This window comes from Anguilla anguilla, chromosome 2 (genome assembly GCF_013347855.1).
Source record: "Anguilla anguilla isolate fAngAng1 chromosome 2, fAngAng1.pri, whole genome shotgun sequence".
Taxonomy (NCBI): domain Eukaryota; kingdom Metazoa; phylum Chordata; class Actinopteri; order Anguilliformes; family Anguillidae; genus Anguilla; species Anguilla anguilla.
In genome coordinates this window covers 29920089-29938147 of record NC_049202.1, presented here as the reverse complement: position 1 = coordinate 29938147, position 18059 = coordinate 29920089, and the positions used below count along the sequence as shown (strand labels likewise).

Sequence of the window (18059 nt, the reverse complement as noted above, 5' to 3'; positions counted from 1 at the left end):
ACACATGATTCTGACAAATTCGCACGCAGGCTAATGCATTGCCGGCAATTCAAATCAGCCATCTGGCATCATCTCTCATATCTCAGATTTTTTATTTCTTATTTTAAATGCTCAAAAAAATGTTCAAATGACTCTGTTGCACTTGACTATGTTAATGTGGTCTTAATCAGCTCTGAAATGCATGCCAATGTACCATTTTGCCAGAAAGTCTTATAGACCTTTATATATAAAACGAATCATTGAATCGTCGTATTGAACTGCCAAATCCGAAATTCTGAAAAATACATAAATAAAATCGCCCTAACACAAAATATAAATTAAGTGCCCCGAAAACAAAATGTGAACTGTCTGTGCAGCAAAATTTTGTAACCTCTTAAGTTACAATAAAATTAAATAAACAGTACAAACAATCCCCCCATACGATATTATTGGTATAGTTAATATCAAATGTCATCATGATTTACCACAAGTTGTGATATTGGAATGAAAAAACCCTTATTACTACTATTATTATTATTATTATTATTATAGACAAGTCATTACGTATAGTAAAAACTTTATCCATTAATGGAACACATAATTGATAGTGTAAAGACTGTAAATAAAACGGGCTGATGTTTTCAAGAACATGCACTTTCAATAGCTAAAAACACAATGGCAAATTAACTGCAATTTGAGCAAAACTATTTGCACAGAAATTCATCTAAATTATATATATATATCTAAATTATAAATCTAAATAATATATTTGTTATTTTGTTGTTATCACGCCTGGTCTATGTATTGGTACTCAACTGCAAAGTATTCTCATTATAGGAAGTTAAAACTGTTATTTGCTTTGATTCGGCAGCTGCCTTGCTGGCTTTGAAGAGTGGGTCTTTAAGAGCTTGCCATGACCTGATCCAGGAGATGTTGCTCTGTTTGTATGTAATAGGAAAAATGGGATGATAAGTCAAGTTAATGTGGGCACCGGGGCATTCAGGAGTTCAGGATAATGAAGCAGCTGACAAAACAGCCAAGGAGTCCATTACAAAGGAAATTATTGACCTCAAGGAAAACCAGAAAGCATATTTAAAGCAGAGATGGATAAGGAGTAGAAAAAAGAATTGCAAGGTGAGAATAAGGGCAGGCTTTATTTTTAAATTCAAGACAGCATCAAAGGGAAAATAACAACATGGGACTTGACAGTAAGTAGCACAGTAGAGTAACTGTGTGCACACCCAACCTGTATTTAGGCCAGGTGCAGGATAAAAGTACATATGAAGATTGAAGGAAATGAATATCCGCACACTGGATTATAGCTCCCAATACTTTGACTAAAAAGCAACGTTTCAACCCAACAGGGTCTTCATCAGGCAAATGACAGTAGGTACTCCGTTATCCTAACTAGGCTAAGATTTGGTCACTGTTGTTTGTCTAGTTGTCTCAGAATAATTGGCAAAGATCCGGATGGGTTGTGTCACTGTGGTAGCACACAGATATTGAAGCATGACGTGTTTTTATGCAAGAACTTCAGCCAGGAGAGAAAGCAGAGGTATAAGGAATTGTCAGACCTTGGAATTTCTTCCTTTTCTTTCAAATATCTTGCAAAAAGAGTAAACTACTAGTTAAAAGAGCAACCATACTTGCGCTTTATTTCCCTATCTAAGAATAAAATGACACGCAGTATGCCCTTTTGACTGTGGAGGGCAGCAATACGTTGTGCAGTGTCAAGTCTGCCAGAAATTCTTATTAGAAGAAAATTTTTTTTAGTAAACGCCTTTTCGGCACCTTCACATACAGTGGAAACCACTTATAGTGATCGCGTTCATCCAGGCTGAAATGATCAGTATAAGCGGAAGATCACTATAACCGAAGTCCTTTTTTTCTTTCTTTCTTTCTTTTTTGGCAGATGAACATCTAATTGACATTTGTATATTTGTTACATGAATATAATGTAATGAAACTGACAGCTTCTCTATTTTACTGAATTTTATTGACTGAAAAACAGTAGCATCAGCTGTTGTACAAAATATCAGCTGTTTCAAACGCTTCAAACAGGAATACTGTACTGTATACAAATAGACTATACAGCAACATCGCTTAGCGGTGGCTTAAGTGCATTTTTTATTTTTAACAGTAGGCCTGAAAATGAAAGTAGGCTAAGCCTGTCACTTTTGACTGGTGAATTCAACATGAAGAAGAAACAAAGTAGCCTAATGTAGCTATAGTGCTGTGTAACAAACAGAAGTAACAATGTAGCGGCATTAGCCTACTACTGTATTGGAATAAATGTCGACTGTAGCCTATCAATGCCAAACTGGTATCAGAGAGTTTCAAACAAACTTAAAATGTTCTAATCTTAGTCAACAACAAAAAACATTACCTCTGCTTTGTGTGTCGGCTTGTTTTTGGCAGTTTGTCATAAACTTCAAGGAGACTATGTTTTTCATTAAGAGAATTCTTATTCCCGTCATTTCAATGGTGTGCACCACTAGCCTACTCAGGTAAGCCGAAGGTAAGGTAGACCGGGTTACCGACAGGCATGTTAACTGTGTTAACGTTGTGCCGCTCAGTATCATGGGAGTAAGTAAACCAGGTTAAAACCTAGTATATGGCTGGACCTAACAGTGTTTCCGCTAGGATATTTTTTCAGCAGCAGGAGGAAAGGGTTTTGTTGTACCGGGGTGGTGCGCGCATGCCACCGGTGTCACTGTGAATATCAATAGGGCATTTAAAAATATGAAATAAAATGACACTTGACTGCAAAACAAACTGTAGAACATATTTATTGACATCTATTTATTCATACATAATGGCTCTTTGACCCACTACTTACAGAGGGCACTGTATATTAGCCTCAGTGGCAAGGTTTGCAGCCTGGCTAAGAGCCATGGGTGGAACCTTGTCTTGTCTACCCATTTAGGGTCCCAGCCTGATAGTATGTGCTTAGTCTTCGTTCGTTTTCTCTCCTCTCTCCTGTCCTCCTCGATAGCGACCACCCTTACACAGGACAGGACACTTCATTCTAGCTAATTTGGGCCACATCTGACTTATTTGCCGGCACTGAAAGAAATCGCGAAAGTACTGAAAAAATAACCACTGGAGGATAACAAGGAGGGTAAACGTCCCTATTAAGCCCACGTACCATATAAGCCCACTTGCAACTTCTGAGTCAAATAAAAAAAAACTACATCTTTTTACATTTTTTGCTGTGTGATGTTTCTTCAAATGAAGCTGCTTGTTACATAAATGACTTTATTGTAAGTCAATCAGTCAATTTGTCGATATTGAGTTATCGAAGCACATGTGTGACATGTGCTTGCTGATCCCAGAACAAATTGCAAAAAAACTTAGGTGATTTTGGTACCCTCAGAAAACAACATTTTTTGTATATTTCTACTCCTGTTTTTGGTAAGTACTCATTTGTTATCAAAATTTAAGTGATTAGTGTTTTGAATGAGACGTATGTTAGAATATTACTTGAATTAGAAACATTGTTTATTCTTAAATCAAAATATGAGTTATAGCACGCTAGCAAACAGACCACATGCTGCATCAATACAGTAGCGACATAGTATGGTTCATTGCAATGACATAAAGCATGATAAGCATGTATAGTTTACATTTTTGTATGCAGTTTATATTATTACAGACAATAAATGTGTATGTGGATAGGCCTATTTCACAAGATGGCGACCAAAACCGGATGTAGGGATACTTTGTTTCCGGTTACCGTTGCTACGGACGCAAGTCCATTTCTGACAGCGAAAAATTGAGCCTAAACAGCGACGTGTTCTCACAGTCCCTAATAGCTCTGCCAAAGTTCACCATGTCCGATGTTATCCGCATTGTCGAAGCATTGCCAGAGAACGTTAAGCGGTCTAAACTAGACTAGGGCTATAAATTATTTTTTGAGAAGTTTATATTCGGTTATTAAGGTAAGTATAACGTTAGCTCTGGTTTGCCAGAAAGCTAAATAGCTAGCTTGCTAACCACAGCAAGTTAGCCGACTAAAGACATATTTCACTTCGACATAACATAAATTATTTTCTGGAGGTGACTCCATTGTGTTTTCGTAGCGTGAAGCAACATCTGCTGTCCGTTAACAGCGTCTCTGTTCCTCTCGGTTGTCCCGAAAATGAATGAATAGGGAGCCCGACAGCTGTGAGGAAAAGCGATTCTGTTAACGTTGACGGTCAGCAGGGGAGGCAAAGCTATGCAAGTACTAGTACTATGTAAGTTAGGCTCCACAAAATTACTTATGTTGTACCGAAGTGAAATATCTCTGAACTAAGTTTTGTACTACCGTTACTATTTTGACATGTTGTTTGTGCTGTACTTGTTCTAATAAAGATTTATATTGCTTGTCAAATCGCCTGTGTAATGCCGGTGTTCAGTTCACTACCGAGCTGTTTGTTTTCATCGCTGATAAAAACTACCCACGCATTTTAAAATCAGCTGATATATCTTAAGTAGGCTTGTCGCGATGTCCGTCAATACATTTTGTAATTACAATTAACAACTAAAATAAACGTGCATCTGCAGTTTCAACATTGAATATCCAAATATGTGCTTGCTAACAAGCTAGCTGGCTAAAACGTAATTTGCTAATCATAACATAAAATATAGCTAGCTAACTGATTTTATGACATTCTTGAGTAACAAGTACCACATGACTGAAACTGCGTTAGTTCTCAATGAATGATAAAAAAATAAAATAAAAACATAAAAAACAAAGGAGTTGGTAGGGGACTCAGACATTTAGGCCCAAATGTATGTGAGAAAAGTTTAATATCGAGTGTAACCTTATTCACAAAGCAGTAGCTAACTAGCTAGCTATCGTAACGGGTTAGTTAGCAACATTATGACAGTCATGCTACCTAGCAAGTTTTTTTCGTATTTTGGAGTACATCTGTGGGAAACCTGTGAAAGGGCAAATAAATTATTTTTCGATTTGGTACAGAGGGGAACGCTACAAAACAAAAAAGCTCTTTGTCGCTGCCATTGTCTTGGTGGCTGTTAAGATGACCGGAAATGAGAGACCCCTACATCCGGTTTACATACCCGGAAATGTGAAATAGGCCTATTAGGGGTCCAAGCAGCGAAGCTGGTGGAACCCTATTGTATTTGTTAGGATTATTATTATTATTCTTATTTTTTTCAGCCAGAAGTGTCTGAGGCTCAGCAACCATAAGTCCTAGAGCAACCAAATTTGGCAGGTGGGTTCCCCACTACTCAGGCACTAAAAATCACCTATGTCGGCCAGATGGTGGCGCTATAACAAAGGGTCATGCGTAATAGGCCATAACTCCCACACCGTAGGTTAGATCAACCCAAAACTTCATGGACCTATGCATCTGAACGTGCTCTACAACTTTGCCATTGGCACCACCTATGTCCGCCATATTGTTTGCCCGCCCTTTTGACATTTTCGTTGGGGCGTGGAAGCTTTCTCCACTAAAATGTCTGAGGCTCAGCAACCATAAGTTGTAGACCAACCAAATTTGGTAGTTGGGTTCCTATGGCCCCCCACTACTCAGGAACTCAAAATCACCTATATCGGCCAGATGGTGGCGCTATAACAAAGGGTCATACTTTAAAAGGTCATAACTCCCACACCGTAAGTCAGATCAACACAAAACTTCATCGACCGATGCATCTAAATGTGCTCTACAACTTTGCTATTGGGACCACGCATGTCCGCCATATTGTTTGCCCGCCATTTGGACTTTTTTATTAGGTGGGGTGCGGAAGAGCTGGAGCTCCAAATCTAAGTGTTACGACATCTAGTAAACTACTTTACGGCAGGCGACATCCATGGCGCCGCAAGTAATCCGACACCGTAGGGTCTAGTTTTTAATCAGTGAGGGGAGGGTCTGAACGTCGGGGAAGCAGTGGAAGACAGTGCCAGCCAGAGTGCATGCTAGGCTATTAAAGGTTTGTTAGTAAAAGCTTTTTGAGAGGATGAATCATTACTTTTCTTTGGCATGGATCCATTTGAAGACAATATCGGGTGAGTATTTAGTCTTTAAATCCGTCATTATGCTGAGAGAAATCGTATTCTCAATTTAATCTCGAAATTCACTGTAAGCTTAGGGTTGTAACTAGGTAGCTGTTTCGTAGGTGACTTAGTTAATGCACTCGTCTTAACTATTGCTTGTATTTTTGCATAGACTGCGTTGTTGCTGTTCTTGTTTGTGTTAGTGTTAATCAGTTTAACCTACAGGGTCCAAGAACTATGCGGTTGTTCCCTGCACTTGGAACGGTACTTCTCTCCAGGGTTTTCGACACACTTGTTTCTGATTATCATTATACACTTTGTTGTACGTCGCTCTGGATAAGAGCGTCTGCCAAATGCCTGTAATGTAATGTAATGTAATTTTCCGTAGCAACAAGATAAACCCGACATTAGCCCTAAAATATGCCAATAGCAGTGAAAATGCTGCTCACTGAATAACGAAAAAAAACGAGAAAAAACGAGTAGCAATAGGTATTCCAATTTGGAAATATTTTATTATAGATAGATGCTGTATTGTTATTAATATATGCTGTTTTTAAATCTATTTAAAGGTGAAAGACCTGTTTTAAAGATTATTTAGTTTACAACGGTTTAATTTTGGAAATATATTTAACATTTTTCTATTGTTCAGTGTTGTAACACTATAGGCCGATGCATATTCATATGTTGAAGAGGCTTCAACTTAAAGGTTGTTAATAAACCATGAATTCGAAAATGAAGTCAACCCTTGTGGACATTACGTTTCTGATCTATTAAGGTCATTTCAGTATCGTTAGGTACCGAGTATCGAATCAGCATGGTTTAAGTTTCAAGTATTATTTCAGTATTGAGTATCGTGATACTAAACCTGGTATTAGTATCAAAGTCAAAATTTTGGTATCGTGACAACACTAGTGTCATAGTAAAGGCCTTTACGGGAAGCGGCCAGGACACATCCATGGTGACACAACTAAGTCATCAGACAGCATGTCTTAGCACAAATTTGGCCATAAGTCATCAATATTTTATTACGTCAGACACATATTCCAATCCATTGTTCATCATGATATTCAGTAGATTTGTTGGGTGAAGGTATATGATCATGAGGACAAAGCCATATTAAAATCGCTCCATAGGAGGCGCGATGGTGCCAATGCTTGGACCCCTCCGAACGCCGCTTGCGGCTTTAATCTTAATTTATTTTTTAATGAACATTTTTACCTGGTGGGCTTAAAGGGGACTCTAGCAAAAAAAATCACACTGTCTGGGGTGGATGTAAATGAGTATAGCTAATTACTTCTCTGCATGATCAATTTATAATTTTCATGTTATGTTAGTGCACCATATATATATTTATTTTATAGTTGTTTTTTTAATGTGATGTGAGTAGAATAAAATATTCTGTCTTTTAACCATAAATTCACTGATGTTCCCTTTAAGCCCACCTGCTCCCATTAAGCCCACTTTACTGTGTTTCAATGGGGATTTTCTCCCTTTTGACCTTTGAACCATTTTCCTCCCTAATTTTGACCTCACCTGATGAATCAGCTCCATAATTCAGATAATTAATACCCATATTTAAATATCAGTGATATTGCATCGGTCAATTCCTTCTGGATCTTAAAATTAGCAATAATTTTTTAATCTTTACTTTTCAGATGATTTTTAGTTTGAGATGACTAAAACACAAAAGAACTACAGTTCATGCCCACGCATGATAGAAGCGCAAGTTCATCCTCTGCAAAGCAGGGCTGTAGGGACCTGGACCTTTCTATTTGCGCAATCATGAGGTCATTGAAAATCTGTACAAAAACAAGATGAAAGCCATGAAAGACTTGTTAGCGTAAGACTGGCAAGCAAAGACAACCACAACGTGGGCAAAAGATTGAAACAAACAAAATAAAGCTTAGACCACCCTATAACCTATGTTATGTTACACTACTAAGATAGGTTACATGGAGCAAATGATAGCCTTACTGAAATGATACAATCACCTCAAAGAGCATAGGCCTATGTTTAGTCTAGGAGAAAGTAGAAATTGCAGAAATGTTGACATCTTTCTTGTTCATTTTGTTTAAGTTATAGGCTAATGATACAAGAGCTTCAAGATGTTATGACTGATGTCTCCTCATAATGAACTGTATGTTTTAATGTTACTCCACAATGAACTGAATGGTTTTAAAATGTGTTTTTACAATTTTTTAAACTACTAGCCTAAATGTGATAAACATTTGAAAATAAATTAAAGCTATTGTTTAATTGTAAATCCTGAAATTGACTCATTTACTATCCTTAGAACATTAGTATTGAACATGCAAATTGTTTTTCTTTCAGTCAGTCGGTCTTCAGAAATCTTAAAAACACCTGCACTTTCAACCAGCTGGCTGGACCAGAAATTTTGGGCAATTTCAAATGCCAACAGCACACCACAGGATAGAGATACAGACAAAATGACAACACGTGTTAAAAGATGAAGTATTGAAGAGTAATTTCCACTATAGTTTTGATTTTGTTCGTAAATAGTTTTTTGGCTACATTCCAAAGAACACGTTGTAAGTTTAGCTTTTTCTGCGTTGACAACACAGCAAAAAGGCTGGTCACGCCTATTTCAAATGTCATTTACAGGCCATAGGATAGGAGTGGAGACAAAATGAAAATAGCTATTGAGAGCATTACAGATTTGAATAGAACAAGTTTGTATTGTTAAGATTTTTTAAATATATATTTATTTATCAACAAATCATGAAGTGGGCTTATTTAGGACACCCATGGGTTTAAAGGGTACGTTAGGTACCCATTAAGCCCATGCTAGACATTTGACATATTTTGACAAATTAAACCATAAAAACATTAGAAATTGAAATGAATTATTGACACTTCAAATGAGAGATTAGACTTTAATTTTAACTAAAATGTTCTCACTTAAATTGGGGCAGTATATATTAAAAATGTCTGAAAAGCGGATTTGGTGGGCTTAATAGGGACGTGTACCCGACGTTTTTTCCTACATAACTAGGTACAGGTTGTTACCAATATTTAGCCTGTCATATATAGTTGCAAATCTGTTTACGTGACCTAGCTAACGTTAGCTGGAACATTATTTCACAATATTACGTGATTATTATAATTAATAATAATATTAATAATTAGTTGGCCATGGACATCAATAGAGAATACATTGCAAATGTTTTTTATTTATTTAATCTAACTTAATGTTAGCTAGTTAAATCTACCTTTTTTCTTGTTCTCCGGTAACGTAATCCTGTCCTCTGCCCTGCTTGTCACTCTGCCTGCCCTGTGGAGAAAATGCTGTACTGGCGCTGTTGTTTATTTGGTTGTCATGACACACGTGATCCGGTCGACCAATGGTGTAACTTCATCACTCAGTCACAGACATTTGCGTTTGTAGGGCTGGCCCCGCTGTTGAGGTCCAGCCAAAAAGAATACGCCTACTGTAATTTAAATTTTATTTCCTGAATTACCTTAGTTTTAAAATATATATTTTAAAATTTCACATGTATGAAAAGACCCAAAATGAACACTTTATGCAGACTACTTGATTACAATAACCAAATTATTTAAACAGCGTTTGTATAGGAATGATTCCGTCCCGTGCTTTTTGTGCCATATAAGCGGTTGATCACTGTAACCGTGATCACTAAGTGGTTTCCACTGTACTATGAACTGCTTTGGAAAGAACTAATATTTTTTTCAAATTCACGTTTCGGTGCCTGGATTCCAGTTGTTTCTGCGAATCGCAGCGATACATTTACTTCACTTTTCTTTAGCTTTCGGCAGTCTGTAAAAAGACAGCTCCGATTTCTTGCTGAATCTATTGGTACAGTCAATCGCACAACGGCTCTTTCCCATTTTAGATGTGTTTTGTGTGTTTTCGCAGCATTCTAGCTGAACGCTAACGCTGCCACTCATAGTCTTTCTGCCCCTCGGTGGGTGTAACCGCAGTGACTTCCACTTACTGTGACATCATGTGCATACCCTCTATAAGAGAACTGGACCCCCACGTCTAAACTCCGCATTTGCCTACTGTACAGACAAAACTCTCCATTCTCCGTCCTACTCTGATTTAGAGGGAGAATGTACCATCTCCTTCGCCTTTTTTTCTTCTTTTGCATAGCTAGATAAACTAAAGCCACTTTAAACTCCTCTCTCTGTCTCTGTCGCATTTGTGCTTCTATCACCGCCGCCATTGTTGTTTTGTGTTGTGATCTTGCGTAGCCCTTCTCTTTATACATCCATGTCGTAGCCGCGAGACGGAGGTCTGGGCGAGATTCCAGCCCCAGTTAATAGCTGCCTCGTAATTATTCTGCGCCCCCCAGCAGCGTGGAGTGACATTAAACGGTGCGGTGTTCTCACTGAGTATACCGACAATGGTGTTCGTGGACATGTTTGCTGGTGGTTCTCAATCCTGAAGTTCTTTATTCTTACTGAGTATACCGCCAGCTTTAGACAGCGCTCTCCACCACCATCATCAAAACACCAAAAGAGAGAATATCTTTTGGAAGAATGGTGTTCCATATCTCCACTAGTTCCAGAGACTTGTAGAATCTATGCCAAGGCGCACTGAAGTTATTCTGGCGGCTTGAGGCGGCCCAACACCTGACTAAGACACTTCATGCATGTTTTTTTACTTTACTTTATATTTTATTGTCCACACTTGGTGGAAATTAGTTTTGTGGCTTCACACTACAACATACATACAAATAATCACCATTCACATTTGAATCTCATTCAGCATTCCGACCTTCAGATGACAAGCTAAAATTTACATAAGGCTGCATGACAGATCCAGGATTCAGCACCATAAATAACACAGGTCCTTATTGCACATCACCCATAATAAATACAAATTCACACAAGGATAGCCATAATCCACAACCTTTTCTTAAAGGGCTACTTCGCATTTTTACACCCAGGTCCGCTGTGCTACTCATCACAAATTATGTGCTCAACTTGGCCCCCCAAAATCTCGCAAACCAGTCTACATCCTGGACTGGCAGGCTGTATGCATCTTTGCACGTATGTATGTGTACGTATACTTCTCCAAGTCTACATTTATATGCATTGCTCTTATCACTATCTCATAACTAACACTTTGCAAAAAGAAATTATATCTGAAAAAGAACAAAAAAAAAAAAAAAAAAAACACGTTTTCAACATATAAAAATGCCAAATTACTCACACATACAAAGTCATTAACACTTCCAAAATCTAGGCCTGCCATTAAAAGTACTGATGCATGCCAAATTACAAAAAACGATATTGGCTATCTTAGCTGAGACAAATTAAACATGCTGTCGTATTCCAAAGCAATGCTGCTACCCAATGCTTTTCAAATTCTTTTAAGTAAATTGGCGCTGTGTTTTTTCAGATTACCATGTGAAGAGAATGCGGTCATTCAAAGCGTGTGATATGGATGTGTGAAATGGCAATAATTCCTAATGGGAATAATCTCACTGAATAATTTCAGATGTTCAACAGCTGTTGAGAACATTCTTTTAAATTGTGTGTTCTCCCATGGGGCCATTTATTTATGTGATAATTTGATGTGACAGAAACGTTTGAATGAGCACAATGTGTTCAGATGGTAAGAACAGAGAACACAGGACCAAGTTATTTGAAAGAATGAAGGAAGCATTGGGTAGCAGCATTGCTTTGGAATACAGCATGTTTAATTTGTGTTAGCTAAGGTAGCCAATATTGTTTGTTGTAACTTGGTGTAACTTTGATATCAATCCTTTTAATGGCAGGCCTAGATTTTGGAAGTGTTAATGACTTATAGTGGTCTGTATGTGTGAGTAACTTGGCATTTTTGTACTTTGAAAACGTGTTTTTTCAGATGCCAAATACAAAGCTAAAGAACGACATAGATAATGGAACGGGAATGAAATAGAGGGACTAAAACGAATTTCCATTTTAACTAATATAGATTAAAAAGTACACTGCCGATGCCGTCACAACTCAGGCAGTTAGAAATGAGCAGGGTAATTTAGCAGAGTAATTTTATTTATGCAGTATTAGATTGGTTTAAATACACAATACTTAACCATCAATCAAAGGTGGGAGATGGGGCTTACGGATATGGGCTACACACAAGGCAAAACTAAATATTTCACCTTTGAGTGACAATGCACCTTCGGCTTAATTATATTTTGTTTCTTTACTACAGGGCTAACGTAATGTATTAAATGGAGACAGAATATACGACTTTAGAACTCCAAAAACGTCATTTAATGTTTATTAGCAACCGCTTTAAGAGCACCAATGGGACTAAGGACCAATTATGAACGGTCGACGAGTGTCCCTTAAGAGAAAACTGAAAACACGTTACATTACTGCTCAGAGTTGTAACGTGTCCCTTTGAGATGTCTGTACATAGATTAAATTTTTTAACAGACATGGTTTCGAATACTTTAAATTGTAAGACTTTTGTTAGCTTTAAGTTCATGTCGCAAGAGTAATAAAGCTTTATTTGTCGTCGAGTAAAGACAGATTTAATATGCTATATAATGACGTGTAACAGGGAAAATACCTATTATTTTTGACAGTTAAATAGTACAAACTGTCATGCTAAAAAAATCCTATCAAAACGCTAAAAGGCTCTATGAAGATGAATATTCTGAAGAAAACACAAACCTAACTCCACATTCGCGACAGCTTTCATTTGACAACGCCAAAAGACATGCAATACACAACATACGTAAACAAAAGCCCACAACCTACCTCCAAGGCCTCCAGGCTGATGAAGCTTGCAATGGCGAAACCATCGATGATATCCTCTTCGCATGATACAGACTCTCGCTTCCTCCGGCGCGGCGGCCTATGTCTCTTGCCAACTGCTCCGGATCCACGGCCAACTCTGCACCCACCTCCTAAGCCGTCCCTTCCGCCAGCTTCTCGCTCAGAGCACGAGGAGGGCGAGGAGGGCCTCCGTTCTGTTAGGTCCCCTCTCCTTCGTCGTCGTTCTCTGTCGCGTTGCGAGCGGGAGCGACGGCTTTGCCTGAAGCCGCTGCTCCGGCCTGGCCCATCCATGTCAAACAAAGGCTATTCCAAATTCCTGTCTGGTCAAAGGCACTTTACACCCTCGGTCCAGTCAAAGGCACTTTCACCCAATCCGACCTCCTCCCCCCCCCCCAAAAAAAAAATAAAAATAATAAACACACCGCAGACAAGGGGTACGGCCTAAAATGGCGTTTGTCACAAGTCTCACTTTAGCTTTTTTCAAGAACAATGTGACACTACACTACTTCTGTGCATTTTTGGAATTTCCGTCAAACACCGAACGCGAGCAGCCATTTGCGCCAAGACTACATGTCCCAATTTTTATAAAAACAGAGAGTGACGTTACTAAATTTACCGAGTATTAAATTGTGCGAAATGTAACTAGCCAGTTAGCAAGCAAGCTAAATCAATTTCATGAACAGCTACCTGAATGCCGATTACCTGCCAATCACATGGACACGATCAAAATTTCAACAGCTCAGCCAACGTTATTTCATGAATTTTTGTAGCTAACTAGCTACATCCCAGCGTCAAGAATACATCGGCTATCTAGCTAATGTTGCTAGCTAATGTTACCCATCTTAATATCCTGTAAGATGTTGGGTTGCTACCCGGTAGTAAAAAGGAAGGCGGAACCCCGACAACCAGTCCCTTGTGAGCGAAAGCCGCTGACCAATGACATGTAACCGAACTAACTAGCTAGATTGTTAGCTACACAAATAGCTAGCTTTCTACTTTGTTTTGGAATTGGCTCGATCTTTTGACATCAGTTACGAGGCAAATAATATCTTAGTCACAAGTTAGCAAGCTATCGCGACACTCAATCCGATCACGCATCGTCAGTTGTAATATTTTAGATACTACCGTTAGCTAGTTTACGGGGAGAGCAATATGAAATACGAATCGATTTCCACTCGACTTGTTAGTCAGCCAATGGTAGGTAGCCACTACGTTATACACAATGGCACATATGGTCGACCGGCTAGCTAACAAGCATACGCACGCTGCCGTGTTTGTTGGTGATCTAGCTATCGTTAAATTTGCTTAACCATAAACTTTGGGCAAGAAAACTAGTAGCCAACATAAGCTACCCGTGCCAATTTTCACCTAAGCATCGTTAACAAAACAGTTGACAGCATACATAGCCACATACAGTGGTAGTTTTCATTCTAAAGTTTTTTCGTCTTCTTAGGTAGGAATTATTTTTTTTAATGTTGAAGGAAGTCGTTTCCAAATAGTTGTAACCCAATCTATACCCCCTTTCATTAGAAATGGATAATACCGTGCCCAATCCAAATAGCCAAGGTCCAGTAAAAGAACCGCACTCTGCGGTCAAGGCAACTTAGCATAATTATAATCGGTAGTGTAAAGATGGATAACTGAATCAAAACTCTCGACGAAATAAATCCATACACCGCAGACGAAACTGGATTATGTTTCATTAGCTGTAACCGATTTTTTTTCTTTCGTATTTTTCCCGTTCAACATCCCCAAAACGAAAAAACTAGACCAAATTATTGACGCCTCGGCCTACATTTACAAAAACATGCCTGGCTGGGGTGTTCCCCCTTCTGCGACAAATGAAATCCACCGTGCAGACGGAAACTATTGTCTTCCGTGCTTTTCCACTGAACTATAATATTCTTCTCCGCCACTATCCTGGAGGAAACGTATATGTTATTTCAACAAAAAAAGAAAATAAAAAAATAACTACAAGGGACTAGCTAAAAAGATTCGACACAAACATTAGCCTAGCTAGATATGTGTTGAAAAAGAACGCTTCCGTCTGTGGACTTTGAAGCTAGTGACAATAAGGAATTTCGCGAGGGTCTGAAATTTTCAAAATAAAAGTGCCTCCAATAAAACCAAAACAGTTTTCCTAAAAATGTAAACTATTCCTATTTCCTACAACTATTTGACAATATTACAAAAACTGAAATTTTACACATAAACATTAGATAGTAGTGGATAGTGTCTTCCTTTATGCAAGTTTTCTATATTTTAATAGGCACAATGACATCAAGAAAAAATTTAAAATTGAGAAATAAAAATGAAATACTCCCATTAATTTAAAGTATTATTACTAGATCTAAAACAATACTTGTTACATGAAAGGTGAGGGAGAATTTGGAGTCATTTAAAATGAATCACTTAAACCATTCTGTGCTACCTTGTAACATCAACTTAGCAACTTAAATCGAATAAACATCATGAAAATGTGGCTGGGTCTTACTGTGGTTTGGCAAGGAGAACTGGAGTGTATTAGCATATATTGTTTGTACAGGCATCACATATATCATGCTCTGCTGCCTCCCTGTCACATAAATGTGACTAGAGCCTGACAGCCCAACGATGGGTTTGCCACTGAAAAGAGATACATTCACTTGTACTGGCAGGAGGTAGGAATAGGCTAAGTGTACAACAGTTGGACCCCAGCATCATTTTTTCTAATGCTTATTTTATATCTGTGACATCACACCAATGTAGCAAAGGCTGTACATTTTCAAAATACCTCCATACCACTACACTATGTCTAGTGGAGGGAGTAGAGCATTACATAAGTCATACATTCACTTATAGACAAAATACTAAAGGGTCCTAGGTTTTCAAAATACCTTGTTACGAATTGAAAGCCCTACAATGTTGCAATAACAAAGAGGGTGGAACTGATCGTAACATTTAACAGTGTCAGCCTAGCTAAAGTCCGTGACACAAAGGCTAATTATTAGAGCCTCACCGGGCAGCCAGTACAGCAGTCCAAGTCCTCCGTGAGGCCGGTCCTCTCCACCAAGTCCAACTATAGGGATCCCGTGATGTTAGCATCCTCTGCTGGTCAGGTACTGAACTGCCGTATACAGCGCGACTAATCTAAATCTACTAGTCATCTTAAAGGGTGGATAGAATTCTTGGAGCAGAGCGAAAACAGGCGTGGCTTTCAGCAGCAGATGAAAAGACGGTTCTGATGCGATGACGGCGTCCAGCTGTTATATAGGCCCGCATCTTTTCCTAAGCGTTGCTCTGCAACGGTCCCCGGTGTCCCCAGCTACAGCCTCATCTGGTCCGGTCTCCGAGCGACGACACCGGCGTCCTCGTCACTGTGCATCCTCCAAAACGGGTCTTCCGCGACAGTCGTCGGTGCGTCCTTCCCAACAGCATCCTCCAAGTCAGGTCACCCGGCAACAGGATGCATGTTTACCTCCACCTATATAGGGGAACACAAACAACCAGCAATACCCAGCCAAAAACTCAAAACAGTAACATCCCTTAATAATAATTGTGTTCTAAATAATACACTGGGATGTAACATACCTCCATACCATTTTGATGCTTCATACAGGGGAGGCAAGAGACCATTATAGATTGGATGCATTTATGAAGCATTAGGGACTTAAATGACCTAATTTTCCTTCTGTAAAATCATTGAAACCCACCAAAAAATGGCAACCATTTGTGACAATTATTTGATATAGCAATATGTTTGACTTGCAATAAAGTTCTATGTGGTCTAAGGTCTAATCAGAATTCCATTCTTCCGTATTCATAGTCTTATAGTACATATAGTACAATTACTTGTGCCCACTTCATCACACCACAGTTAAACTTATGCCACATAGCTAATTGGCTAATTGTTAAAGGAGAAACCAGAGCCGTAGTAACATGACCTGTTGATTATGACGAAGATGTTGGAATTAGTGATATATTCTCTGAAAACAGTGATCTTCATATTTTTTATTCAGACTTAATGCATTTCCAACAAACGCGTTAGAAAGTAAAAAATAAAAATAAAAAATAACTTTATAAATATGCATAACCTTTATATTTATACGTTATTCCAGAAACGCACTTTGGATTAGGATTATAACGAAGGAGTATTTTTAATAGTCAAAACTTCACTAGGTTTCAAAACCAATTTTCACATGCACGTTTCGCGTGTTCCAGTTGGCAGACTATTATTTTGAGCAATTTCCTAAGAATCTGCCTCATTACTGTCACTCATTTCATGGCGCTTTCCATCTGATGGGTGAATGGAGAGGTGAATGCTGTGTGTCATGCAAATATCATATTTATGAGTTGTGTGCTTATGAACGACCTAGCAATGTCATAATTACCAGTGGGAAACTCGGGATGTTTCTCAATGTCTGTACATGTGCATTCTTGAGAACTTGTGTGACATCATATTTAACAGCCCAAATCCTGTTCCAAAAGCAAGAACGCATAGAAGCAGAAATGGTTAAAAATCCTGGAAGTGGTCTTGATTCCCCTCAGATATCGAGTCTGCATCTGATGCATACCATTGGGATTACAGGTATGCCATCCAGCCAAATTACGCCTTGGTGGGGCATGCCCCATACTTATACAGCACAGAGAGTCAGAGAGTTTGGCACTTTTCAGGGTTCCCCACAGAAATAACTGCAACAGCCACTTAAAAACATTAATTTCTGTACATTCTGACCCCATTTCAACAGACAGAATTCATAAACAACTTCACATGTCCACACAATAAACCCCAAACTAAGGGGATTTTGCATTTTCTCCTTCTTTTTCCTGCCAGAAATGCTCCTAGCCCACAAAGAATATGTCTACCCATTGGTCATTTTACATACAACAGCCAATCCTTCACCTATACCAGCCAAATCAAACCAGTCTACATCTGGTACTGCCTACGCTATATGCAGAATTTACTATTACAGAATTTAGTTGAAAAAGGGCAAACAGGCGAAGCATAGATCGTATAAAAATATGGACAAAGTGATTATGACGTCACCCACTGATTTGCTATGGTTAGTGCTCACTGGCGCATGAAGCCCAAACTAGGGCACAGCCATTGCCCGTTGCAACCAACGCAAGCGCAGTGGAAGAAATCTGCTTATCTCCGTAACAACGATCTGCGCTTTGCCGAGGATCTGTCAAGAGGAGACCGAGAGAGAAGAAACCAACTCTGGCCGGTGGTGGAGAAAGTGCGCAGTGAGGGGAAAGCAGCGTACTTCATCGGTCGTCGTGCCTTCATCAATGGATTCGAAATAACACTGCCTACCTGAAGTCCTATCTCACTGTGCAA

At 38.8% G+C, this 18059-nt stretch overlaps 1 protein-coding gene across 3 annotated transcripts in view; it reads right to left on the bottom strand.

Annotated features, from left to right (window-relative positions):
- Positions 1-14818, bottom strand: part of fbrs (fibrosin) — a 64605-nt gene extending 49787 nt beyond the window's left edge. For 2 of the 3 annotated variants that reach the window (XM_035406755.1, XM_035406757.1), the window contains exon 1: positions 12722-14818. In XM_035406755.1, the coding sequence (XP_035262646.1) occupies positions 12722-13030 (309 nt within the window). In that variant the 5' untranslated portion in view covers positions 13031-14818. The remainder of the gene's footprint in view (positions 1-12721) is intronic. The other variant, XM_035406756.1, reaches the window with a different exon arrangement.
- Between the last annotated feature and the right edge of the window lie 3241 nt (positions 14819-18059).